The sequence below is a fragment of the Pseudochaenichthys georgianus genome, chromosome 19 (genome assembly GCF_902827115.2).
Source record: "Pseudochaenichthys georgianus chromosome 19, fPseGeo1.2, whole genome shotgun sequence".
NCBI lineage: Eukaryota > Metazoa > Chordata > Actinopteri > Perciformes > Channichthyidae > Pseudochaenichthys > Pseudochaenichthys georgianus.
Window position 1 is genome coordinate 23,210,985 of NC_047521.1, and position 26,986 is coordinate 23,237,970.

The following is a 26,986-nucleotide window of genomic DNA, read 5'->3' on the forward strand; positions in this document are numbered from 1 at the left end:
AATTTCTGTGCTCTTTACTGTATGTCATGTTAAGTAATGCGACTCACATGGAAAAGGAGGGGAGAATGGTGTGTTCGATCAGCAGGGCCACAGGCACAGGGGTCAGGTCATTCTGCTCACTAAGACTAAGATCAAAACAAACCTTATTACAACATTGTGTGCACGTGCAATATTTGTAGTGTCCCTATGCTAAAGCCTCTTGCGCCAAAAGCGCAAAACTTTGAATTTGGCACCAAAAAAAAGATAATACTAAAATATGGATTAAGCAAATATAATCGTGCATCATTCTTGAAAACTTACGTGGACAGAAGCAGCTCAGACATAATCTCTTGTGTGTACAAATTGAATCCTGAGGTCTCAAAGATGATGGCAAGTGTCACCTGATAATGGAAGAAACACAACGAGAGGCTTCAAACTCTGCTTAGCACGGGAAACTAATCAATACTGATAAGATCAAATTATTTTCAAAACATACATTTTCATTGCCTTTAAGTGGATTCCCCAGCTCACACATCACTGTCTTGTCCAAACGGCATTCCACATCGTGATCCTGAATAAACATATTGAGAAAGTGAACAAAAGAGTAGCATAAGATAGGGGAACATACACAAAGAAAGGCCTGTAACATTGTAATGTACCACATGGCATGTTTAAATGACTTATAAATTGGCATTTCTCAGTCGTCTGCTGCCCTCCAGTAGACGTACCTCCGACCTGACGCCGGCGTAACTCAGTGCGTCAGGGATGGAGATGTTGAGCATGGCTTGGTGGGCGTCTTCACCTGGCTTCACCTTAGTATGAATGTTGGTCACATTCACCATCAGAATTATCGTCTTCATATGGCTGTTGAACTGAAGCTTCTGGAATTTGCCATCCCTGGACAGAGATACATAAACAACATGAATTATGTCTTCACTTGTTTTTTAACAATGATTTTTATATGTATTTTTTAATACATATACATTCCTATTTTTAACCACATTCTGCTTGTGACTGTTAGCAAGTAGCAGTGACAGCTAATCCACAGTGTTATGCAGGGTTGCCAACTCTCACGCATCTGGCGTGTGACCCACGCTTTCCCTCTCAATCTCACGCTCTCACGCTGCACAAACTATTCTCCCGCCAAAAACAAGATGAACCGGCGATCGTTTTTGGTTGGTTATTTACAATGTTGAGTTGACAGCTGCTCAATCTGTCGATCCGCCCCCACCACTCTTAAAGGTCCCATGTCATGGCCATTTCCACTGATCATAATTCCATTGTTGAGGTCTACTAGAATAGATTTACTGTATATTGTGCAATTTTCCAAACTCACATTGGTTTCTCAAACAGCATCTAAAGTACGTGTATTCACTGAATTTCACTCTCTGCCTTTAACGGCTCGTTGTAGCTCCAATAGCTCCAGCCCCCACCCTCCCTGTGAGCACAGTGTGCTCTGATTGGTCGGGACGTTGTGAATCGCGCTAAGCTCCGTGGAGGTGTCGTTTCCTTGTTTAGCGATACACAGCGAAACACAGCCAAACTCACCCTGAGCACACACAAAGTCACAGGCGAAGTAAAAACAATAAGTGTGGCTTGATATTGAGAAAGAAAGAGGTTGATAAACGCTGTGAGAATGGGTCTGCAGAGAGGATTTCGCCGCGATCCCAACCGTCTGTTATCAGCCTATAGCCAGGGAGGAGAAATCAGCAGAGCTGCCTACACTGTGTGTGTGTGTGTGTGTGTGTGTGTGTGTGTGTGTGTGTGTTGTGTGTGTGTGCGTGCGTGCGTGCGTGCGTGTGCGTGTGTGTGAGAGGAAGTCCGTGGATTGGTCAATTTGAACCAATCAGTGGGGGCTTAACCTAACGGTTCTGCGGACGTAACGTAACGGCTCCACGGATTGGTCCATTTCGTTCCGGGTACGTGTTTACGTAATCTCGTACCCGGAAAAATCAAATGGATGATGACGTTTCACCAACGAGGCGTTTTGGAGAGTTCTTCTCTGTGTTAGAGTTGTACTCGCTACAGGGAGTACTTTGAGGGTTTTGACTCTGCAGACCGTTTACATGCATAAAAACCTTCATAACACACAAGGGGACGGGTAATAACCGGAAAAGCATGACATGTGACCTTTGACAACGTTAACAGACAGCAGAGCAGTGGGAGCCGGTTGGTCAATCCCCGACCCGTATTGCGCATGCGCAGATCTAAGATCCAGTGGAAATGATAAAGAAGTTAAAGTCTGCTGCTTATTGTTCTACTAGGCCAAAATACAGTCAACGAGTATATGAGAGTGAGAGTGTGTTAATTAATATATTTGGCAGTTTGGAGTAAGTCTGTAGATGTATTTGTGTGTGTGTGTGTGTGTGTGTGTGTGTGTGTGTGTGTGTGTGTGTGTGTGTGTGTGTGTGTGTGTGTGTGTGTGTGTGTGTGTGTGTGTGTGTGTGTGTGTGTGTGTGTGTGTGTGTTGCATGTAGTCTATAGGTCTCTATAATTAATTAAAATGAATTTTGTTGGATACATTTTCCCGGAAATTATTGCGATAAACGATAATATTGTCGGCACCGTTGTATGACCATTTTAGACCACTGACATAATGATAATATATAATAATAATTCAAGTACATTTTCAAACTGCTAGTCACATCCTCATGTAAATGGCAATTTATCGAGTTCATTTTTATTTATCGTACGATAAGTCAATTAATTGGCCTATGCACACAATAAAACAGTGGAAACAAACATGTATTTGACTTTCATTAGTGAATGTAACTTTGTGCCCTTTATAGTCTGTGTCCAATATTGTGTATTTGTATATATTGTATATCCTATATATATGCTAAGGTCCCGCTACTGACACGATAGCAGTCATTTAGTGCGCATATGTGAAATTAAACCCATGATATCAAAATCTCACTCCAGCCAGGTACCCAAAGTTGGCAACCCTGTGTTATGCTAAAGACTGAGAGAAACATTTGTGATTGTTTCACATCAAAGACTGTGTATAAAGAGAAATAAAGACACTACATATAAACATTAATAGAACCGTTTAGGGTACGTATTCTGTCTTGCCGAGAATTAGATGGGAAGCTCAATACAAGTCTAAATGCTTAATATGAAGGGGATGGGAGTGTAGCTTAGCATAAAGACTGTAAACAAAGGTAAAAGGAAGCTATTCTGTCTTTGTCTAAACGTAATTGTATGGATAAATTATGTATAACATGTTAAATCCTTCTGTTCTGCCTTGAAATTAAGCTAAGCTAATCGCCTGCTAATGCTAACTTTAGGCCTAGCCTAAATCATAATAACGGTCTCAATCTTCTAATCTAAGTCAGTCGTGGCAAGAAAGTAAATAAACACATATCCCCAAATGTCCCATTAAACAAAAAGAAGTGACATTTGTCAAGAAAAACAAGGCTTCATCACTGGGAATTTCATTTTACCTGGGAAAAGGTATTCTTTCTTTGTCCCCAAACTGGGCCGTCAGCTGCAGGTTACTGCTGCATTTGTTGTCAGAACCACACTCCTTCTGGAAATGAATCTGCAGGAAAAACAACAAACAATATTATATCATGCCATACCATTACAATAGTTATTTACAATTTGACCTATGTCAATTGTTGGCTTCTCTGTACCTCAGATCTTTGAGTGAGTTTCTGCTCCTGGCTGATTATTGGGTATGAGTCTAGGTTCTGCAGGGCACGTCTGGTTTTAGGTTTTTGTTCTTGTAGGGCCAAGCTGAGGGAGAAGATCACCGGCTCCAGTTTGTCCCTCACAGGTGACTGTAGAATCATCCAAGCATTTATATTGGTCAATATATGTGCATGGGTAACAGCTAACCCTAACCCCCATAGCAGTAAATAACATATGATAATTGAGGCTTTACCACTACGTTCAGTTTCAGAGTCAGACACTTCTTTTTGGAAGATGGCAGACTGAGGGTGCCGGAGTATTTGTCATGATTATTGGCTGCAAAGCGAACACGAGAGCTTCTCCTCTCTATATCAGCGTCCACTGTGTAATTCACCGCTTTACAAAGAAACACACAGTACATTATACAGTTATTACAGCAGTTTAGGAAAAGCCTTAAGCAAGCTCGATTCTCCAGAGTTGGTTACTATTTATATTACACAGAGTTGTTGTTTTTTAGGTTAGAACAAGAGAATCTCAAAATGTCAAAGCACGTCACTGATTTATCATTGACAAATTACACGATTTCAGTAAAGACTGCTTACTGGTTTCTTTCTTGAAGTCTTTGTTTCCATTGCTTAGAGTGAAAGACAAACACAGTGTCGCTGTGATGCTGTAACATAAAAAAGCACAAATTAATACATTGAAATCAAATAATCCCGTTTCAGAATTATACATTCTGAGAAAAAATCCTACCATGGTGTACTTCCAAGACACTGATTTGGGTCCACAAGATATGGCTCCACCGTGAAATTCTTGGTTAGGTGGATGACTGGTCGAGCCCTGAAGACAAATATGATATTGAGAATCAAACAGTGCCCAAATTACAGTAACAGAAAGAGAAATGTAATATCTTTGCTCTGCCAAAGTGTCTTTTCATGCAGGTTTAAGGCTTTTTTCAAGTTTTCACTCAACAATAATAACTTATTTCTACCTGAGCAGGGCCACTTTGTCGTCCAGAGAGCCAACTAAAATATCAGGATAGCTGTTTCCATCCATGTCGATACCTCCGTTGATGGAGTAGCCAAAGGTGTTAAATCCTCCAGACCCCACTGACTTACCCTCAATGACCTACAGAGGGCGACAATGACACACGTGAGGTCAACACAATGAATCTGGGCCTTTTTTGTAATGCCTGAAGTGCATCCATGACAAAATCTGACATTTACCTGACTGGGCTCCTCTGAGATTCCCTTTTTACTTCCCATCCAAATGTAGACCTTTCCTGTTTCGTGGAATGGAGCTCCCACTGCAAAGTCTGCACACAGAAACAAAGAAGAGATGACATATTGGGGGGGAAAACATGCAAAAGCAGTCTGCTCAAATACATTGGGCCTCTAGGTGGAAGCATTGCACTACTTCAAATGTGTTATTCATTGCAGTAGTCAAAAGTACAACACAACGCATTATCACTTTTCCCTGCTGAGAGAATATCAAAGCAACAGCGCAAAATAATTCGTACATGAGAAACTGACTGCTTCCTTTTTACTGTACTTTTCAAGGAGAACTGTAAATGCACAACCAACAACAAAATAATAAAAACACATCATAAAACGGAATTTAACTTCTATCATTCTGTAGTTTTTTTTATCAATGAATCTGGGTGCAAGTACTTAGCCATGTTTTCAACTTTTGAATTAGGTATTCGCTTTAATTTACACAATCCTGTCAGTGTAAAAACAAATGTTGCGTTCAGGGTCATACCTTGGAATCCGTCTTGGTTGATGTCGCCAATGGCAGCCACTGCAAAGCCGAAAGCAGAGGAAGCCGGACCCTTCAGCACCATGCTGGCTTTCTTTTGGAACAATCCATTCTCATTCATGAAGATATACACTGCTCCTCCCTGATCCTTCATGCGGTCAAAGTAAAACGGTGCGCCCACAATCAGATCATTCCAGCTGTAAAAAGCAAAGAAGATGTCAAAAGAATATACTTTAAATGTCGCCTATTATGCAAAATCCACTTCTTCATGTCTCTTCTCCATCAACATGTGTCCCCTCTTCTTCATGTCTCTTCTACATCAACATGTGTCCCCTCTGTGGAAAGAGATTCTGAACGTTTCAGGGGAAAAGATTGGCTCTCTTTTTGATCCATTTCTATAAAAACCTGTCTGAAAATGAGCTGATCAGATTGTGGCCACTTTATGATGTCATAACGATGTTTTGGCTTGTGTAACCATTAGCCAATCACCAACCAAGGTAACCCCCCCCCCCCCACCTTATCACCTGAATCTCCTCCTCGAGCACCATTGTGTTCTTTTTAACTATGGAGTCAGATTTGGGTCAATATTCTAGCGCGCAAAACAAGCTACTCACGAGCGGAAAATGTGCTTTTACACGCGCATGAAATGACCCTCGCCTGCAGATTACACTTTACGAATATAATAGTTTTTTATGGACAACTTTACCATTCAATCTCGTCCAACTGATCATGCAGCTGTCACTCCTCGGCTCTTGGTAGTTCAGGCATTTATCAAACCTGGCTACTCCGGCTTCCTGGCAGCTGTCAATCAAAGTCCAGTGGCTCCGCCCCAAAGTGTCAGACATTTTTCACGCGCACGTAGACAGACTCCGCGAGCGAGCAAGAGGGCTGTCTCGCATAGCCGCTCGCGGGGGTTTAATCTGCGCGCGAGGGTCATTTTAACGCGAGTGTAAAAGCACATTTTCCGCTCGTGAGTAGCTTGTTTTACGCGCTAGAATATTGACCCAAATCTGACTCCATATTAACCAAATCTCTCTCAGAGGGGAGGGGCTCCTTATTGTCATCTAAAGTAACAGACAGAGAATCAGCACTTTGGAAACAGGGCTGAAACAGAGGGGATTATGGGATGCTACAATTATCTGTTTGGTATTTCAGACAAACCCTTCAAAGACATGTTTGACATGAGACCTATAATATATTGATGAAAAACAGTATAATAGGGGACCTTTAAAATGCAAATGCCTAGAAAGAAGAACTATATTCCTTGGATCTCGGATATTTGTTGAAATCTCGCTATGCATTGAGGGGGACACATGATTTCACCATGATGTCATTACGAACACCTTATCTCCGCGGCTGAGAGGACAGGTTTGATTCTCTCATCTCATACATACATCAGTGTCATGCCTTCTCTGCATCACAAGGCAGATCATAGCTACAGAGCACCGGAGCGTGAGGCAGCTCAAAAGCACAAGATAGAGTTACAGACGATCCATTCACACGCAAACATAACACTTTTCTTATTCTTAGTCTGTGAATTAAGATTATTAGCAGCTCATGATTAAAATATCGTATTAGGTTGAAAGGTTTCTAAACTAAAAGGCTTCCAGTTAGTTCCCTGTAGTGATTGTGTCTTAAATGTAAAGGAAACGTTATACTAGATCTAGTCTTTATGTAGGACATGGTTTTGATTTTAATTTTTTTAAATGTTCTAAAACCAAGGACCTCATGAATAGAAAAACATGTATTTTGATCCCAGCCTTGACTGAACTCCATACAAGAAAGAAGAATCTAAAGAAAGTGTAGATTTGAAATGTTCAGTGCGGTGTGCAGAGACGCACTTGTCATTGTTGAGGTCGGTGACAGCTATGCTGCTCCCAAAGTACGAGCCCACTTGTTCTCCGAGGATGATGAGGCCCGGCTTGATGTCGCTGTCTCTAATTACCCCGAACATCACAGAGCCCTTGGACTCATCCCTGGGAGACCCTGTCACCACCGTGTATTCGCCCTGGCTCAGCAGCTTCTTCTCCTCAAGAACGGAGTAACCTGCGGAAACAAGCATTGGAGATCAAACCGTCATCTGAGTATGGGAGGGGTTAAAGGCCCTTAGAAGCATGGAGAGAACGTTTAGAGAATAGAGAGATATTTACCTATATAACTGTGTCGTCTTTTGATGTTACCAAAGTTTTTGGTATTGGTGTCCCAGAAATTGTCTGGTTCAGGAATCCACCACGTTGTCGTTACATGAACATTCCCTTTATAACAAAGCAGAATTAGAAAACAATGTTATGTCTGCCTCATGCACAATGGGCTGCACAGACAGAGAATAATCCCAGGGCTAGACTACATCAAGAATCTAGCACACAGGCTTTAATCCTTGTCTGTGAAACCAGCCCATTATTTCAGTGATAAGTAACAAAACACCCTCTTTTTGACGTTAACTCTTCAGTGCCCACCTTGCCATTCGTAGCTGCCTGGAGATCCGATGAAGACATCATTTTCGGTGAAGCCCCCTGAGATGCCCATGTTGCACAAGCCCTCCACCTCCATATCGTTGTTGGGGTTGCAGACCTGATAAGTGTTGGTCTGCCATTCATCGTTGGTGTTATAGGTCAGGTCGTTGCTCCGGACGTAGCACTTTCCTATCATCTTCAACTGGTCCTCTGCTCCGCCTTTGATGATCTTCACATAGCGATGCCCGCACGCCTGGACACCAGAGAAGTGTGAGTATTCTGGGATGTGAGGGACTGCTCTGATTTACAATGTATCACATCTGATAGTGTATCTAATAATGAGGCTGAATCACAGCTAGACTAATTCAAAAACCTACATCTTAGTTCAGTTGTATTGCACATACAAAAATAAAATAAAAATGATAACAAATAAATAAATAATTTCTGTTTAAATGCAAGTAATGTGTCCTGCAGTGTTTTTGCCGTTGCTGTATGACAAATGTTTCTTTTCTTCAGAGAAATACATAAAATGTCAGCACAATGTTTATATAGAATATTCTTAATATACATATATATTTTTTCTTCGATCACATTTTGTAAAAACTCAATTAGGAATTTGTTTAAAATGAGAAAATATTGCATTTGATAGAAATAGGCACAGGCGGACTGTGAGGTAAACTATAATAAAAAAATGTCGATCTGGAAAAGGGTTAATGGTTTATTTACCAATATTAATAGATGTGGAAAAAGTAAACACAATTGTATTTCTCCTACAAAATGAGCTAATTTCCTCTATCAATCATCAAAGGCAAACATCCTACATTAGAATTCTATGTGGCTTTTCCACCTATATGTGTCATTCTGTCATGGGTGTGTGTGTGTGTGCGCGCGCGCGTGCGTGCGTGCGTGCGTGTGTGTGTGTGTGTGTGTGTCATCAGGTTGTTTTATGACACAGTACATATTGCTACATGCAGACTGTGGCACTGAGATACAGAGATTATTTTTATTTTAGCGTGTTACCACTCAGAGCTACAGTAAATATTACCATATATGAAAGACACCACCTGTGACACTGACTAACAGAAACAAAAATGGGTGTCATCTCACCAGCACGCGTCCCTTCAACTGGTCTCTCTGACTGGCCACCGTCACCCCCAGCCACATGCCCTCCACCCTCTCTGATGGATCTGCTGTTTACGGAGGACAAGTGGCAATTAGATTAAAACTGTTTAAAAAGAAACAATGAAAATAAAGCATAAAACATCCAGATTATTAAAAAGATTTCTAATGTTAATCCAGTGTCATATTTACTCACAAACCAGGATGTATGTTCTGCTGCTGTGACAAAACAATCCTTTGTTGCATCAATGACGTACATCTAATCTAATATACAGTCAACTAAACCAACCCAATAAGGGAAGCTACCTGCAGTCTGCATCATGCCCCGACAAATATTAACCACACAAATGTGCTGTGACTGCAGCAACGCCACGCTCGACATCAGAAGTGATGAGGAATCTCTTTATTATGGTTCTTACTCGTAGCCTCCGGCGGGCCTATTCACCTCCAGGTAGTGGAGCGGTAAGTCTATAAGTTAATAACCTTCAATTAAGAAAAGATGCGCTTTCAGAGTTTCATAGCCTGGAGCTCATGGTGGAGGTGCAGCAAATAATGGTGAATGATATAGGTCTACGCAAGCTCTGTTGTTATTAAATAAAGGGGAACATATATAATTACTGTTAGAAATTAAAATCAATGTTTTGATGGCATAAAGTACCATAAACATACCGTCAGTTTAAATGCCGTTTTATACTGAAAAACCAGAAGTTGTTGTGCACAACCAGTTGTTAAGTTTTTATTCTGAAAATCCTTCATCTCCGGTTAGCATTTAGCATGTGGCTAATATACCATTTACTATAGAGGTGATTTTGGTAGCGATATGATACGGAGTGTTGCACACCGAAACCTACTGATTTCAACACTACAACTATAGACGTCGACATATTATTATTGATGAATATTAAATGAAGGTACAGTTTATTTGAATACGTTTGTTTACAGACGTGGGTAGCATGAGACAACATCCGGAACTACCGGAAATGAAACCAGCCGTGAAGTATTTCCTGTATTTTTGGAGTATTGATTACAGCATTTAAAATGTATTAAATGAAAAGTCATGAAAGAGATAAGGAGGAGAAAAGGCGTGTTTAGTTATATATTTAATGTACAATGTCTGAATCCTCTGTTATGTGCAACAACGAACATTGGAGACGTGGAGGGCCGGCCCCCAGCAGCGGCAACCGGCACACAGGGAGGAGCCAGCAGAGGAGATATACCAGCTGGAGAGGTGGAGCTCGCTCTCTTCCCTTCGCTCACGAGAGCCAGAACACAGCTGTTTTTCTGACTGAACAATCTTCTGCTTGTAACATAACCGCGCCTTTTTATTAATTAAAGTACCCATTTGAAACTTCTCAGAGACTCCATTTAGTCTTCTTTTTAAAGCTTCTCTGATGGACGCGAGAATAACGAACACAGTTATCATTACCCGTACAGCCTCACAATGCATGGCTGTAGACTCATGCTGGAGTCTGATAAGGTGCAGACTGCAGTCGACTACCTTCACTGTATGACTCAGGCCCCCTCACTAACTGGATCTCTGTTAACACTGCACTCCCCAGTTAAATGTCGAGATGAAGAATCCCCTCTCATGCTTACTTGTGCTGACCAGGTCCATTCTGGAGCAGTCTGTGGCGTCTGTTGTGATGGGACACGAGTAGACGGCACCTGTTTCGTTGACATCTTTTAAATTATTAGATTTCTCTTTTGGAGCTCCTGTAAGAAGCCTGGAGACAGACACAGAGAAAACGAGAACAAAGACAGGAAGAGATATAAAGATTATTGGATAATAACACAGCTTTGCCATATTGTTCGACAACACAATACAATCTGGATGATTTCACAGATACTTGGTCTCAACCATAGACTGTATGGTCTCAACACAGGGAATAAGAACAGGTTCTAAGATGAAGTACATCTATTCTCAATCATTGTGCCACTGGAAATACTAACAAAACACTTGAGTAAATTAAGAGGATTTGTCATTTTGAAAGCTAGTTTTTGATATATAAATGGACTCAATAATTTGCATAAATAAAAAGGGATAATTTTAATGACAACTTATATTTGAATATCATTACTACACATCACAAAGAGACAAAAGTGTTTTCCCATTAGATAGCAAACGTTACTTTGGTGCAAGGTTACAAATGATAGTTTTTTTACAGACAAAATTATAAATGGCATGAGGAGATGCTTATAGAATTGCACTTGCTTTAATTTAGATATATTAATTCGTCCGATAATCCATCCATCCAATAATTTTTGGGTGACATTAACAAGAGCAGCACATTTGTTAACATCAACTAATTGGGCATAGAATCTGTGATATTAGCCAACAATGTTTTGGTTGAATGTTTGTTTTTTTAACACAAAGGGATGTCTGATACAGCCCTGTGCCAGTAAAATACCCTAAGTGTGTAATGAGGACATATGACCCCGAAAACATTGAATTATAATTCATAATGGCAGACAGTGTTGAGTGTGTACGCAGACACAAAACAGCCGAGTTAGTTTTTTCCCCTGGTGCTTTGATAATTTCTCATGTTTTTTCAGAATAAAGTCAACAGACATTGTTAAACAATCAGAAGTGGGCTTTTAGTTACAGAAGGTTAGGAACTTTTCACACACACACACACACACACACACACACACACACACACACACACACACACACACACACACACACACACACACACACACACACACACACACACACACACACACACACACACACACACACACACACACACACACACACACACACACACACACACACACACACACACACACACACACACACACACACACACACACACACACACACACACACACACACACACACACACAAAGCGAGAGCCAGTTCACGTGACTTGTAGATTAATAGTGGAAGGAGTGGAGCAGTCAGAGCATGACCTGTGACGAGTCTGGGCAACACACACACACACACACACACACACACACACACACACACACACACACACACACACACACACACACACACACACACACACACACGCACACACGCACACACGCACACACACAAAGTAGCTTCTTGGTGATGGACCTGATGTTTTTGTCCACCGATCCTCCCTACATCAGCACCTTCTAACACACACAGATCTTTGAAGACGAGGGATTGACTCGTCTACACGGCTCTGCGCTGGGACACTCTGTTTACTGTCAGCGAGGGATTTATTAGCTCCACTTTGTGGGAGGAAGGTGCCGACAATCTTGTTTACTGTGTGTGTGTGTGTGTGTGTGTGTGTGTGTGTGTGTGTGTGTGTGTGTGTGTGTGTGTGTGTGTGTGTGTGTGTGTGTGTGTGTGTCCTTGTGACATATGGCCAGCTGTACAATGTGGGAGACAATAGAGTCAAAGTGTGTCTTCATTCAAACTTTCTGAATGTGGACCATATGAAGATTTCATGTCATCATTATCCCGGCCAAAATCATTGTGATTGACGATCATTTCTTAATAATCGAAAAAGCTATACTTAAAAACATTAAATTTGAGATAAAAGATAATACTGGAATCACTTTAACAAATACTGGAATCACTTTAACAAATATTGTTTTTTATTTCATCAGAGATACGACTCGTCTTTCTGTAGAGCTTTTTTTGTAAAAATCAAACAATCTTATATAATGTCCTCATAAATCCTGAATACAAATAACAATATTGCATAAGTGGGTTTTTTCTTACGTTATAATTCCTGTGTTATCAAAACAAGGCTCTATTATGTACTTCTCCTCCATGATTGCAAGCTAGAACGCTTTTTAAAGTCACTTGTAAGGATATTCACCATTATCCCAATCATGTAAAACCTTGCTTCTATCCGCAACAAAACCCTTTATTACCCTATCCTTGGTTTAAGGCTGACATGCTGCTGCCAGTGATGGTTTCAGAGGAAAGAGGTGAGTCAAGCTGTTAGTCATTTCAACTGAAGGGCAGCTAACCCCACTGATAAGCAAGAATAAATACATATATTGTGTGGACCTTTACTGTAAGGTCATTCGAAAATGTCTCTTATGAGTCAGCTCTTCATTGTTACAGCCAGTTAAAACATGCCGGAAGGATGAGGTTCTGTTTTAAAGTCACTTGTAAGGATATTCACCATTATCCCAATCATGAAAAACCTTGCTTCTATCTGCAACTAAACCCTTCATTACCCTATCCTTGGTTTAAATTCAGACTTGCAATCTAATCACGAGAACCTCTCCAGAGCTCAGACACAGTTATTCACTCTCTGATGTGTCACCTGAGCATGACACCACTCAGAACGTTTGGAAATCAGTCATGTGAGTTTGTTTCCGCTTAACTAATATCAAATTACCCCCTTATAGATCTGGTACTTCCACATTTTACTATCTTGGAGATCAGAATCACAACCAGAAATCTAACAGCGAATGGGATATTTCAGATCAAATGCAACATTTTTAATAAATAGACTTCTTTAAATAAGGAGGCAAGCACACATTAATAAAATATAAATCAAATATGTACACGTCAGAAGTAAAACATTTAAATAAGTAGCAGCATTATCAAAGTTAAAGGTGGGGTAGGCCTGTCAGCCTCCCATCGGGGCACGATCTCGTGCCCTCATTGGTCATGTGTGCGTTCGTGTGTGTTGGAGGAGGGGCTCTGTAAGGAAGTGGCAGATTTTCTCCGGTTGTGTATTTTCAAATTCTAGCGATCTCGAGCCGGTTTCTGAAACTTACCTACCCCACCTTTAAGATATAATGAAGTGAAGTAGCAGCCAGTAATAATATTGCATTGTAGAAAAGTATATATTGCACAGTATTGTATTTCGCTGTGGTTACAGTCTAAATAATTGAAGTAGCAGCCAGCAATAGCAATATTAAATTGTAAATATAATATATATTCCACATAAGCAGGCGATGCCAACCTTTATAATCTTAGTTAAAGAGTTATGCCGTTCTAATGAAATCTCATTACAAGAAAATTGGCCAGAACTAAAAGAAAGTGACCACAATACTCTACACTAAATATTTCTCACTGATGCATGAAATGAAACACAGACATTGCCATTATTTGTATCAGAAAGTTCAATTATCCCTTCCTTCTGCTACCAGATGGGCATTATCAGCGATGAATCAATTATCTTGCCACAGTGATGACAATCAGAATCAACATGGCCTCTGAGGCCGGCAGCTTCCAGTAGAGAGGGAGGAGGAGGAGGTTCAGGTAATCATTCAGTAATGTGGACAGCATCTGCGATTCCACAGAGGTCTGTAGTAGTGAGAGAAAATGAGTGATATGAGGAGAACCAGGGTCACAAAGCCCCCTGTGAGTGTGGAGGCCCCTTCTGTAATCTACAGTATGTGTGTGCAGACATATGAGCAAGAAGTGTGTGTTTTCTGCATACATGACAAGCCTGTCTGAATCAGGAGTCATGGCCACTTGAAATGTTTTCAGCTGTTAACGGCACAGTGTCTCAAAACACACACAAGGGTCAGCCGTCCTTGTGTGAAAACCAAAACATTTAGAAAGTGCAAAGTGGAAAACCAAGAGGGTAGACAACACTGTTATAAAACACTTAGAGGCCAGTAAGTCTGAACTTTGCACACAGAAATTGAGGGCACAGAGTACAGCGCTAATCACAAATTCTTTAAGGAAGCGTGGGTAACCTTGGCTGGCATCGGGGAAAATACCTTTTAAGATTATAAACATGGCTGTTGTCTCACTGTCTCTTGTCTCAGAGCCGCGTGGGTCAGCTGTGTTTGTTGTGGAAATTCAACTCTGCTGATTGACACCGCAGGTTTGACGTACATGAAGACACAGCTTTTGTTTTTTTAAGGAGCTTCTAAAGTGTCCCTCAGAGTTATCGATCTCATATCTGTGCTGTTAAAATAAAACTACAGCCAGCCAATTCTTAGCTTAGCTTAGCACAATGACCGGCTAGTTTTGCTCTGTTTAAACAAGGTAACTTAGATACAGCTCCTTTTGTTGAATAAAAACAAACACTGAACAAGTTTAACATTTCATTTATATAATTAGTATGAGAAAAAAACGTGTTTCAAAGGTCAACAAAAAAGCTAGTTTTCAATGTGATGACCTTACATTTGTCACTTTATGCAAAGTTAATCTCCTTGCATAAAGGGACTCACACCGTTCAATGGGAGGAGGAAGTGGAATCAAACATAACATGCTAAAGTGTCACGCAGATTGACCATTCTCATATCTGTGGAGAAAATATGAAACTACATTAAGTTAGCTTAGCTTACATTTAGCATGATAACTGGAAACAGCTAGCTAGGGTCAGTTTAAGGTAACTAAGATCCACCCTCCAGTGCCTTTGTTGATTAAAACCAAAAAAACTTGAACAAGTGTAACATTTTCTATAGGTGGCAAATACATCTTTCCAAATGTCAACTGAAAAAGCTAGTTTTTAATGTGATGACTTTACATTCGTCACTAAATGCAAGGGGATTCGGAGGTTGTCTGAAATCACATGTATACATCTCTAAAACTTGTGTAACAAAGCCTCGGCCATGACGACGCACCTCACATCCTGCATGCTCTCCTCCCTCCTCCCTCCCTGCTCATCACCTCCTCATAAACAGGCTGTCAAAGGCCCAGAGAGGGGGGGGGGGGGGTAACCTGCAGATGCATTCCAGCTCTGAGGACATGTTGAAATCCGCCCCCTCTGCCTCACAAGTGATGGGCTGGCTAAACCAAACATTTACTGTGGGCGAACACACCCAGCCAAGGTGAGAGCGGCATTCTTGACATCTGGAGGTAAAACAAATCCCAGAAAAAGGGAGTTAGATGAACTACTGGATATTCATATCAGTGCACGGTGCTTAGTTAAACAAACAGAGGTCGTCTTATCTCTTAATCAATGCTGCCCACCACAGCTCCTGACAGCAGCAAAAACACTTTGGGGGAGGAGGTGTTGAAAAACCTAGGGAGTGATGGAAGGGGGGGGGCAAAAAGGTTGATCGCTCTTTGTCTCACAGGAGAGAAGAGGAGAAAACTACAAGGCCTTGTCAGTTTGGTAAACACACATATGTCCATAAGACCCTCAACGCAACACATGTAGCTCTCTAGTTAATTAAAAGTAAGCCTGTGTAAAGCTAACCCCCCACCTGACTCAGAATAACATCAACAGCGCTGAAACCAAGGAACCAAGAAAGATGACTAAACCATTTCGGATGACATTTTCTATCCAACAAGAATAGACAATGTGCTTGAAGAGAAAAAAAAACGTCTCATCTGAGGATATTCATCTTCATGGGTCCAGTCTGAACACGAGTGTGATGAAACGTATGATATACGTCTCAAACTGGCACGCTGCTTTTCACCTCGCTGGCCCTTGCCTTTACAAGTCAAGCGGTATAAATATTTAAACATGGGAGAAAGTGTGTGACACATAGACGCATTATAGCTGTGGCGAGTGTGTTTGAGTATGTCAGCCTTACAAAGGTGATGGATCACCCCTCCAGATAAGGCTTAGGGCAACCAGTTTGTCACAGGGTGCAGCACTCGTGGTAAAGAAAAAAAAAGATATGCAACTCTTTTAAGAACTAGTGATAAATATATAGATCATACATTAAGTAAGAAGTCAAAATGAGTATTATTACTTGTTGTACAATACTGTACGGATGAATTCATCTGAGTTGGTATAAGGTGAATTTAAAATCAAGCCTTTTGGAAACAAGCTGACACACGCAGATGTTGCCCCTGGTAACAAGGTGTTGTTGCATGGGGATACAGTGGGAGGATTAACAAAGCTGAGGAGGTTCAGAGATGTGAGGAGAACAGAGTAATATAAGTCCCGATATGGAGGTCAACACTTCCATTAATCAAGCCGACTTAGCTAAATCTGTTCGTGCAAAAGACAACCAAAGTTGGTTTGTTGTTTTTGCAACATGATTAGTAGGATTTAGTTCAGGTAACATGTAGAACTTCAGCATGTTCACGATACTCATGTTAAATATGAAACATATACCTGCACCCTTCAAATGGATGTACAGAAAGTAAATATTCTGAAAGGGAAAGCTTTGTGCAAGCTGTGGGGTTGACAAAAGCTGTTGGGAAAGTCAACACAAATAACAGATTAAAGGTGGGGTAGGTCATTTTGGAGAAACCGGCTCGAGTGCGCTAGAATTTGAAAATAAACAGCCGGAAAAAATCTGCCACTTCCTCACAGAGCCCCTCCTCCAACACACACAACGCGCACATGACCAATGAGGGCACGAGATAAGTTTGTGCACAGATGGAAGGCTGACAGGCAGGTAGGCCATCCAGTTACTTTAGCCGGGTGGCTCAGATGATTGGTCGTGCTTTTTACAGTACTACGGCTTCCACAGATGACATTTCTTTTAATGGATTTTTTGTCAAAGCACTTAAGATATTCATTGCTATCGGGATGTTAAGAGCATTCCATGGAATATAACAAAAAGTGTATCTCGAGCCGGTTTCTCAAACTTACCTACCCCACCTTTAAGTGCCTAAAAGGAGGACAGCCAACATTAATGTTAGCTTTAGTTTATTGGCTTTTACTGGCATGGTAAGAAATGCAACATTGCTGAAAATTGCAATTCTGTTTGGGTCTGGTAAAAATTGGATATGTCAACTTGCTTTAGAATGAAAGTGTTCAACAAACAAACAACCAAAATATGAGCAAACAGGTCTACTTCTGTGGGCCTAACGCGCGGTGGACCTGGTCCGATAAAGCACGAATAACACCCACTCTCAGCGCACAGCTGAATTGCTTTTACACTCCCCGTGCTGCACTGTGGCACACGGCGAGGTCACCGGATTGCGAAACAAGTACAACCAAAGAACAGGCGCACAAAAAGCCATTAATCCACTCCCTTAATCCTAAATCCATTTAACAGATACACAAACACACTCACCTACTGCACCCTGAGTATTTCTCAGGATATAAAGATACTGCAGTACACGCAACTCATATCGATTCCACCAAAAAACATTGCCACTTAGAGCCACTGAGCAATAAATGGAGATAATACTGAATGGAGCGACTCAATTTGCAGATTGAATTAAGCAGGAGCAGACCGGGGCGGAGATATTCTTTATACTGTACTCTTGTTGTGATGCAATGACTTCAGTGAAAGACGAGAGGAGGGTTGATATGATAGACATGGTGTGTTACAGTGTGGGCCACAATTACTGGGTGGTACATGTGAGTGTGTGTGTGTGTGTGTGTGTGTGTGTGTGTGTGTGTGTGTGTGTGTGTGTGTGTGTGTGTGTGTGTGTGTGTGTGTGTGTGTGTGTGTGTGTGTGTGTGTGTGTGTGTGCGTGCGTGTGTGTGTGTGTGTGTGTGTGTGTTTGATTGGTTTCACTCTGTTACAATAGCACTAAGATGAACCCCGTTCTTTGTACTTTCCGGAAACAATCTCACAGGGCAATCGGTTAGAGTGAGCACGAACATTGCTATCAGACTACTCACAGGAAGCACACCGTGTCAACATATTGAGTGTGTGTGTGTGTGTGTGTGTGTGTGTGTGTGTGTGTGTGTGTGTGTGTGTGTGTGTGTGTGTGTGTGTGTGTGTGTGTGTGTGTGTGTGTGTGTGTGTGTGTGTGTGTGTGTGTCCTCTCAACCTGCTGCTAAATGAAAAGTGGCAGCACACCGGTGGGTCTCAGGACTTTCACTTTTCTTCAGTTTTTCCTTTAAGATGTTCTAATATTGATAAAGTCTATGTGTTAATCACAACGTTTGTTAACTAGTTTTACAGATTCTTTTTAAAACTATAGCATGCTCAGAAAGACAAGCTTGGACACCAGAAATGTGTGAATGACTACATGATACATATAAATAAAATACATAGTTAACATTGACATGGATCTATCACCCGACCCGAACAACAACCCCAAATACTGAACGCTTATAAACAATATCACAAAATGATCTATCATTTTGAAATACAGTCAAATAGGGAATGTATTTTCTTGTCCATTACAGTATGTGGCAGAAGAGCATTTGTTATATGGTAAAAACGTGTATATATGGTTGAATATGGTACTCTACAAACCAAACATATATCCTTTAACCGTACAAGTAAAATATATCTACAGTATTTATTCAATCCCAACAACCAGATTTGACCATAAAAAGGTTTTCTATTCTTGTTTTAACAGTGTCTTATATTAAGACCAATCTTTCAGTACAGCCGCCAATGGTTGTAAATGATTAACCAAACATGTAGAAGTAAAGTCAGTGATGAATAACCGTTGGCACACCTAGTAAACCATGAGCACACCGGCAGTTGTGTTAAACTGTAACTCCACCGAACCTGCGTCACCTAGTCAGAATACTGATTCATCCCCTTCTGCTTTTTGTTTCCGAAAGCCTGAACGTGTTTGCTTTTCATGCTTCTCTGAGCTCAATGTCACCGGATTCAAAGCGTTAGCCCTTTCTATCTCTGTCAATCTCTGATACTCACATCTCACCCGTAGGTTGGATGTTTTATACAAAAAAGCAAAATATGCATTTGAATTAGAAAGAGAGGAAGTGAAAACCTGGTTTCAATGTGATATATGAATTGAGTCACAAGGGGAAATAATATGAACAACAGTGTAATGCATTAATCAAACGAGCAGTAGAACAATTGAATACTGTTGAATAAATGCATCTGTAGTCCTCACAACACAAACACAGGAGTCTAATCTCAGCTGGACACACATCCTGTTTGAAGACCACCATCTGCCATTGGTCGAACAGTAACACGAGAGCAAACTCATTTAGAGCCAGTGTGACAAATTAAACATGGCAGGTCATCCCCTGGTAATAAACTAACTCACTTTTCATTAGCGACGAGTAAAACCCTGTCTGACGAGCACAATGTTATTTTGGTTTATGTCTGTAGTAGGTTGGTCTGCTAACTGTGCCCACCCACAGTCTGGAGTCCCTACTGACAACACAACAATGATACACACGATTAACACACATCTGAGAAATACATGCATGGAAACATGGATACACAGCTGGACTGAGCCTGGACACATGTTTCTGAGTGACCGCACATCATGCAGCCATAGCCGTATTCACCAGAGACGATCAGTGACAACATTCCCATTAACATTTTGACCCCAGCTGTATGTAAAGGGGGAGGGGATAGTGGGGGGTTTAAAGGTGGACTACGTCACAGCTGTAATGGGGCAGACAGAAACACGGTTAGCGTGCCTGAAAGGAGTCAAGTCTTCACTCAGATATTACTCATCTTAAACAAGCGCAGTGCAGGTGTGTGCATGAAACATCTGCTCTCACCTGCTGAGGCTTGAAAAGCATCCACAACACGCAGCACATACTGCCTTTATTAATCATGTGTTTAATCACATGTTTTAAATGTCTTATACACTTTATTATAGAAAGCCTTTTATAATATGTGTTTTCATACATGTAGTATGGTTAAGTGGGACGGCAACCCTTAGTAAACAGAAAAATAATCCCCATATTTGTTGATAAATGATTAATCGTTAAAAGTATTTTTTTAATGCAATAATTGTAGAAAATGCTGTTTTCATTAAACATGGAGATATCCTGCTCTCCTTTGTTTTATATTATACTAAATTGAACATTGTTTGGGTATTTAAAGACACCACTTTGCACTTTAAGAAACTGGCATGGCAAACTATTTTGTGACATTTTATACACTAAATGATTTAGCAATAAATCTAGATAATAATCAGACAAATAATCCTTTGTTGCAGCTCTAAATGCAAAATGGCTGTATTGTAACTTTTCTTATTTGTGTTTCTTGGAGCCTTTAGGATTTCCTTAGAGTCCTTCCAAGCAAAATGGAATGAAGGATTAAATATCACTACTGGAAAACATGCTTATTTATATCTCATAATTAAATGATAGAAATGGTCCTGTAATGGCCGGTCTGTTCGGCTACTTTTATACTTAAAACACAATTGTTATATTTGCAGCAGGAAATGTATCACTGTTTGTCTAGAGGGGACTGATTGGACATTTTATGAACCAAAGGATTAATCGAGAACAAATATGAGAGATCAATCGATAATAAAATAATCATTAGTTGCAGCCTTATTGTTAAGGACAGATATCGAGTTACCCCATTCACTAACTTCCACACAAACCAAGTGTAAACCTATACTTCAGGATCCCTTCCCTTCAAAGGTGGAGCATGTCACCAAAGAGGGAAAGGTTTGAAACATATAGTTGTTCTAGCTGCAGGTCGCCCCCATTAGCCCGGGGTGTGGAGGGCCAGCTTCTTCTTCATGCTGTTTGAGGGCATTTGTACAAGCAGGGGGGGAGCAGGGGCGGAGCAGGGGCGGAGCAGGGGGGGAGCAGGGGCGGAGCAGGGGGTTCTCTTACAGTTCAGTTCAGATAGAAACAGTCTTCACTGCAGGTATTTCTAATGAAAGCACCACCATAGAGAATCTGCTCTGTGAAGATTAGCGGGAGGCCCGAAGTCCCGCTGGGATCCATTTCAACATGTTATTAGAAGCCGTCATTCATTCTGCTGCTAAACATAATGCAGCCCACGCCATTACCAACTGATTGGATACAGGCAATAAATACCGACAAGATTAGGGCCGGTCACTATGGACACACTTGCACTTAACTTTGGAGAGGTCTGGTACAGCAGTGGCTCTAATTAGAAAGCACTTCAAACACGTTTAACTTCCACACAACACTCTACATTTCAGGTTCTCTCGGTTTTTATCATAAGGTACGACTTTAAAATGAGACAATCTTCATATTGGCCTAACAAGTGGTAACTTATAGATTTATTGATGTTTAATAAGCCATGGAACAACTTTTAAGAAGGTCTTATCCCGAAGGGTTCCTCACTTTTTTCTAGCAAACTACTACAGTGTATCACTGTAGCTGAAAATATGACAAGTCTTCAATAAATGTTTTTTACTAATTAACCCTCCTGTTGTCTTCGGGTCAAATTTGACCGATTTACTACTTTCATCAATCATAACTTTTTGTTTTAGATTCGATTGCATTAAGGCTTCATGACATCCTTCACAGTAGACATTTGAACATATAAAATTGCTGATCACCACTTTCATTGAGTTTTGGATGATTTAGTCAACTTTGTAACTCCCATGGTGTTCCCGCTCAAAAATTGCCGCCATAAAGAAAAGGAATTAGGAACCATCCGGATCAGATCAAACACCATGGATCACATCTGACACACACAATACATGTTCAGTGTCTATTCTTTGTATATTTACTGCAGTTGTTCATGTATACCAGTAGTCTGATAAAATATTTACTGTTTGAAAGGATGTTAAATGGTTTTTGTGTTAATGTAACAGCAGTTTATTTAGCTCGCATGGATATAGTGAAAGCAGTACCATGTTAATTACAAACTCAAGATAGCAACCGTACATTTAAGGAAACATTTTTTAATTACGTGTCTCTATGTAATAGCACAGATTATTTCAGATGCTATAACCCCTTTTTCACAGGGACAACGTCGTAGTGCCGATAATGTAATGCATGTATCGGGGTCTAACGGACAACACAGGACTGTTATTTGGAAATGTTTCAAACAAAGACCACGCTTTACTACGAGGGGGAATGTTGGATCACGGCCAAATCAGATATACTCACCTGCACCATTTACACTCTTTGCTACAGCATGTCTTTAACACATTGGGCCTTCAGTGTAAGTGATACTCTGTGCAAAAAGATACCCTCCGAGTACTACACTTAGTGTGTTTCTCCATATATGATATACTGTACTTGCTCAAACACAACAGGTTGCCATTGGAAATCAAGTGAACATGAGCTCAGATAAAAATGTTGATAAACAATTGATTAGAAAAAGTACATTTTCATGCAAAAATAACTTATAAACGATATGTTTGGGTTTAGGACTGACTAAACAAGAAATGTAAAGACGTTTAGAAACTGGGACAGACATTTTTTACATTTTGTAGAATGATTAATCTAGAAAATAAGCGCAGGTTAATTAATAATAAAAATGTATCCTTATGTGCAGCCCTACACAATTATAATAGAGGATGCTTATGCAGCTTCTTTGCTTTTTTAATACTACTTTTTGCATCAAATCAACTTTGCAAAACAGAAATGTGATCGAGAAATCAGGCGTTTTATCAACAAAGCTGAAGTGATTTGTATGTTTTTGTGCATGTTCAAACCAAAAGTCATACTGTGTGTCTTTGAGCACTCCCTGTTTAATCTGTACCTCGCAGGGAAAAGCCCCGTCAAATTAAAAGGCTGACTTTCATAGCCTGGGGCCACTGCAGTCAGACAGGGATGAGCTGAAAAAGCAAAAGCACTTCAACTCTGATTAAACATTCATCAGTCAGAGGAATTAAATTCTTCACCGAGGTTCCCACCCATACAATTAAGGGATCTTTGTCGGAAGAGGGAGAAACGGAGTGATTTGTGTGTGTGTTCCCAAATAGTCCCCATACTCACTCCTGTCTTGTCTCAACCTGAAAACCTGGCAGGTTGTGACTGTGCAGAGCAGGGTAATACATTCCTAGCATACCATGGGGTCAGGGGACTGGAAGAGCCAATAGGTGGCCAGCTGACTGCCCGGTCCCTCCTCCCTGCTACCAGGGAGAACAAAAACAGCCCTCTCAGGAAAATCTCTCAGAGACCTTAATGGATGTTTCAAAGAGAAGGGGGAGTGGGGAAGTGAATGCCCCGTACAAATTGGCCTCAGGTAGCTTTGAGATAATTCAGGTGGAGCCATTCCCCAAGAAAAAGCAATGTTGGCCGACAAATTGGTCCCCTCTGAATTCAAAAATGTTTTTTTAATTGCTTCAGCTGCGACAAAATGCACCGCTAGATTCAGACTAATTAGATAATAGCCCCATCTTAAGAAGTTAAGAACAACGTTATTGCACTCCCTTTATTGCAGCAGTGGGAGTAGAAAAACCCCAGTAGGGGACTCTGTTTGACTCATGCATGCGCAAAGAACGGCCACTTTGTACAAGTTACGACTGGTTTATACGCAGAGTTCCTGCATTTTTCAAATAGTCACTCTAGCTGCGATAATGAGGAAACATCTAACAAACAGCGCTGGGGTGCGGTGAGACAGATCTAGGGCCACAATAAAGCCAGACAACAGACAGCACTGTAACACCAGCCCAAGTCAAACATGGGACTCACCATCAGCAAGTTGTGTTGTGTCTTTACAGAATCACAGAGTACACAACTACGTCTGGAAGTCTTTATTCACAGTGGTGGCTCCACAGATAGTCTGTTTGAAAAGGAGACGCAGTAACATGGTCAAACATGAATATACTTCAACCATCTTTCTTGAGAAATTCAAAAGTGAAAGTGACATTTAAGTTGCAGGAAGGTTGACACTCCATCTGAATCACAGGTTACAGTCACATCAAGAATGGGGTTGTCACATTTTCTTTGTAATATGTTCCTGTCTCACTTCAGAAATAAACTGCACTGTTAACTTAAGGCACCACAACACACCAGACAAGCACATCTAGCAGCTAAGTGTTATTTTTTGCTTTACTATTCCTGAAATGTAAGTACTTTTTCAACCTTTTGGGATTTACACATATTTAATTTCTTGCAGAGACTAATAGAAAATATGATTGATACCAGTCTCATGTCTAAATGCTAAATATTAAGCGACCGCCCAACAGCTGTCTGGGGTAGCTTAGCTCAAAACAGCTAGCATAGTTCTACCTGAAGGGAAACTGTCTTATTATTTCTGAGATTAAGAAAACTGGGCTAGGTTTAGCAAAAGATCAGTATAACTAAGTGTAACATACTAACATAGTTACGTGCATTTACGTACTAACGTAGTTGTGTTGTCAATATGGGATTTTGGTTTCGGGATACAACACCGTGGCCTCCTGCATGGATGTCAATGAGAGGTCGCCTCGTTATGTCAAATCTAAATATGGGCCGTGGATGGAGTGGATATGTTGCTTGCAGTAGTTTGTTTTGGTGAGGATGTTTGCGTTGGAAAGAGGCGCTAACTAGCTGTTCCTGTTGTTTCCAGTTGTTGAGTGACCGAAGATTCATATTTACCACAAAGAGACATCAAACATCTAAAGGCATGTGTTCAGAATTTACTCCTGGCAATAATCTGTAATTCCTAAATTAAAAGCTACAATCAACTGAGCATGAATTAACCTCTTAGCTAGCAGTGGACTGATGAGACTTTTAACAGTCTCCTTGTCCCCAAAGGCCTCCAGCCTCTTTACCAACCATGTGGTCCCCTTCTTGGGTTGCAGTCTGTGGATAGCGAGACCACCCCACTGGGGAAAGGGGGCCAAGATGGCACATTGATCAAATATCAGCTAGACACTAGTATCCATTCTATAAACTGGGGGACATTTCTGCGGAGATTCAGGCCGATAAACCTCACATTCAGACTCCCTTCCCTGGTGACAACACACAGGAAGTGGGTCGTAGACGCTATTTTCTTCCTGCATTAGCCTTCAAAGCAGAACGAGGACACAGATAACAGCGAGTTATGGACACGCCGTGTGATCATGGATGCGGAAGGGGGGGCACTGTAATTAGCAGAGGGAAATCCTACACTAAACAATGATACAGTTTGAGGAGCCTTCATCAGGGAAGCTACACACAGGAACACACATTCTTTTCCTCGAACATCAGCTCTTCCTAAAACAAAAAGCATGTTCTTTCATGTAAATCCCCCCCAATACTGTGAGCTCCTCATGAGCGTTCATGTCTCGGTGATAAGCACCCATACGTGTTACAGGCCAATGAACACCTTTATTGTGCAACACAAACCAACTTGTTTCTCTGCTGTATGTAGCCTCAGGATAGGTGGAAAGAAAGTAGAGCGGGCTATGGAAAGGCTTTCTGTGCTTTCCAAAATGCATACACCAAAGAACCCTGAACCCTCTGAAACTGCTTTAAAAAAACAATTAACCTCATTTCCCACATGCTGTGACCTTAAAATACACTTCAGATTCTGTCTTGAACTCCACAGAAAAGGCAAGCCCCAGAAGAGTTGTGGGTTTGTGTTTTAGAGTTTTACATGAAACTACAATGCAAGTTCCTCTCAAATCACAGGAATCATGACATTTCTATATTATTCAATTATGCTTTTTCTAACATATTTGAGTCAAAGTTGGAGAATGAACCTTACAATAATTGTATGTTTCAAGGTTTTATATTGACAGCCAGAAAAGCATATTAAATAGAGAATGTGTGTGTTAATAAAATACACTTACATTGAGCCTATATTTGTACACCTCAGATTTCCTGTTTCACACACATTTTGTACTGAACAAGGTAGTAGCCAAACTTCCGCACAGTCAAACTGAACAGTCATATGAATCTTATACTTTAAGAAAGATAATATTATATATCGTCAATTCACTATGCAGATACAAATAAATAAAAAAACGCATCGCTGCTTTTCAACAGGTGGTTTGCTCGAGAGGAACTACTTTATTGTCTAGTAAAAAGGGAAGTATATGATTGTACAAGAAGTGTGTCGGGTCACAGGTATTATACCGCAATATACTCCAAACCTTCATCGGGGGGTTTTGCGCAGTAAGTAGGCGCAATGAGCTTCTCTGAGGCAGTGAATAAAATGGCTCTTTTTCCTTACGCCACCTGGTCTAAAGCAGGTGCGTAGCCTGCGTATTATAACCTTAAAAAGGAGAAAGAAGTGTTGTTAGACATGCACAGCGGATTACTTACAGGTACTTGTTGGGGACTCCCTGCTGTTCGTGCAGAGCGACTGAGAATCCAAAAAAGCTGCCTTTGGTTTTCCCCTCTTTGATCACGGGAAACCGCTCATCTATGTTAAATCCACTGCAGGTTCTTGTCCCTTGGTACACAGCCAACACCGCGCAGAGGAACAGTGTGGGGGACATGGTGGCGCTTTTCATGCCGCGTAAGTGCACTGGGTTCCCCGCAGATCCACGATCAGCGTGAGTCCGACACGTCTCCCGCAATGAGCTGCAACAGGTAGACTGCTTCACACAGAGACCTGCCCATCGAGAGCCGGCTGCTGCTGCCCCCCCCTCCTCTGTGTGAGTGCTGAGGTGTCGGTGTCTGCCTCCCTCTGCCTCTCTGCTGCCCTCC

At 41.1% G+C, this 26,986-nt stretch overlaps 1 protein-coding gene across 1 annotated transcript in view; it reads right to left on the reverse strand.

The window, feature by feature from the left end:
- itga3b (integrin, alpha 3b) overlaps window positions 1–26,986 on the reverse strand; it is a 30,873-nt gene extending 3,887 nt beyond the window's left edge. The window contains exons 1-18 of the mRNA XM_034106764.2: window positions 26,600–26,986; window positions 10,539–10,666; window positions 8,931–9,013; window positions 7,827–8,076; window positions 7,521–7,625; window positions 7,212–7,416; window positions 5,374–5,567; window positions 4,839–4,927; window positions 4,604–4,740; window positions 4,366–4,452; window positions 4,215–4,282; window positions 3,866–4,008; window positions 3,615–3,761; window positions 3,423–3,520; window positions 708–876; window positions 476–550; window positions 301–380; window positions 48–125 (exon numbers count right to left, since the gene is read on the reverse strand). Coding sequence (XP_033962655.1) covers window positions 48–125; window positions 301–380; window positions 476–550; window positions 708–876; window positions 3,423–3,520; window positions 3,615–3,761; window positions 3,866–4,008; window positions 4,215–4,282; window positions 4,366–4,452; window positions 4,604–4,740; window positions 4,839–4,927; window positions 5,374–5,567; window positions 7,212–7,416; window positions 7,521–7,625; window positions 7,827–8,076; window positions 8,931–9,013; window positions 10,539–10,666; window positions 26,600–26,790 — 2,327 coding nt within the window. The 5' untranslated portion in view covers window positions 26,791–26,986. The remainder of the gene's footprint in view (window positions 1–47; window positions 126–300; window positions 381–475; window positions 551–707; window positions 877–3,422; window positions 3,521–3,614; window positions 3,762–3,865; window positions 4,009–4,214; window positions 4,283–4,365; window positions 4,453–4,603; window positions 4,741–4,838; window positions 4,928–5,373; window positions 5,568–7,211; window positions 7,417–7,520; window positions 7,626–7,826; window positions 8,077–8,930; window positions 9,014–10,538; window positions 10,667–26,599) is intronic.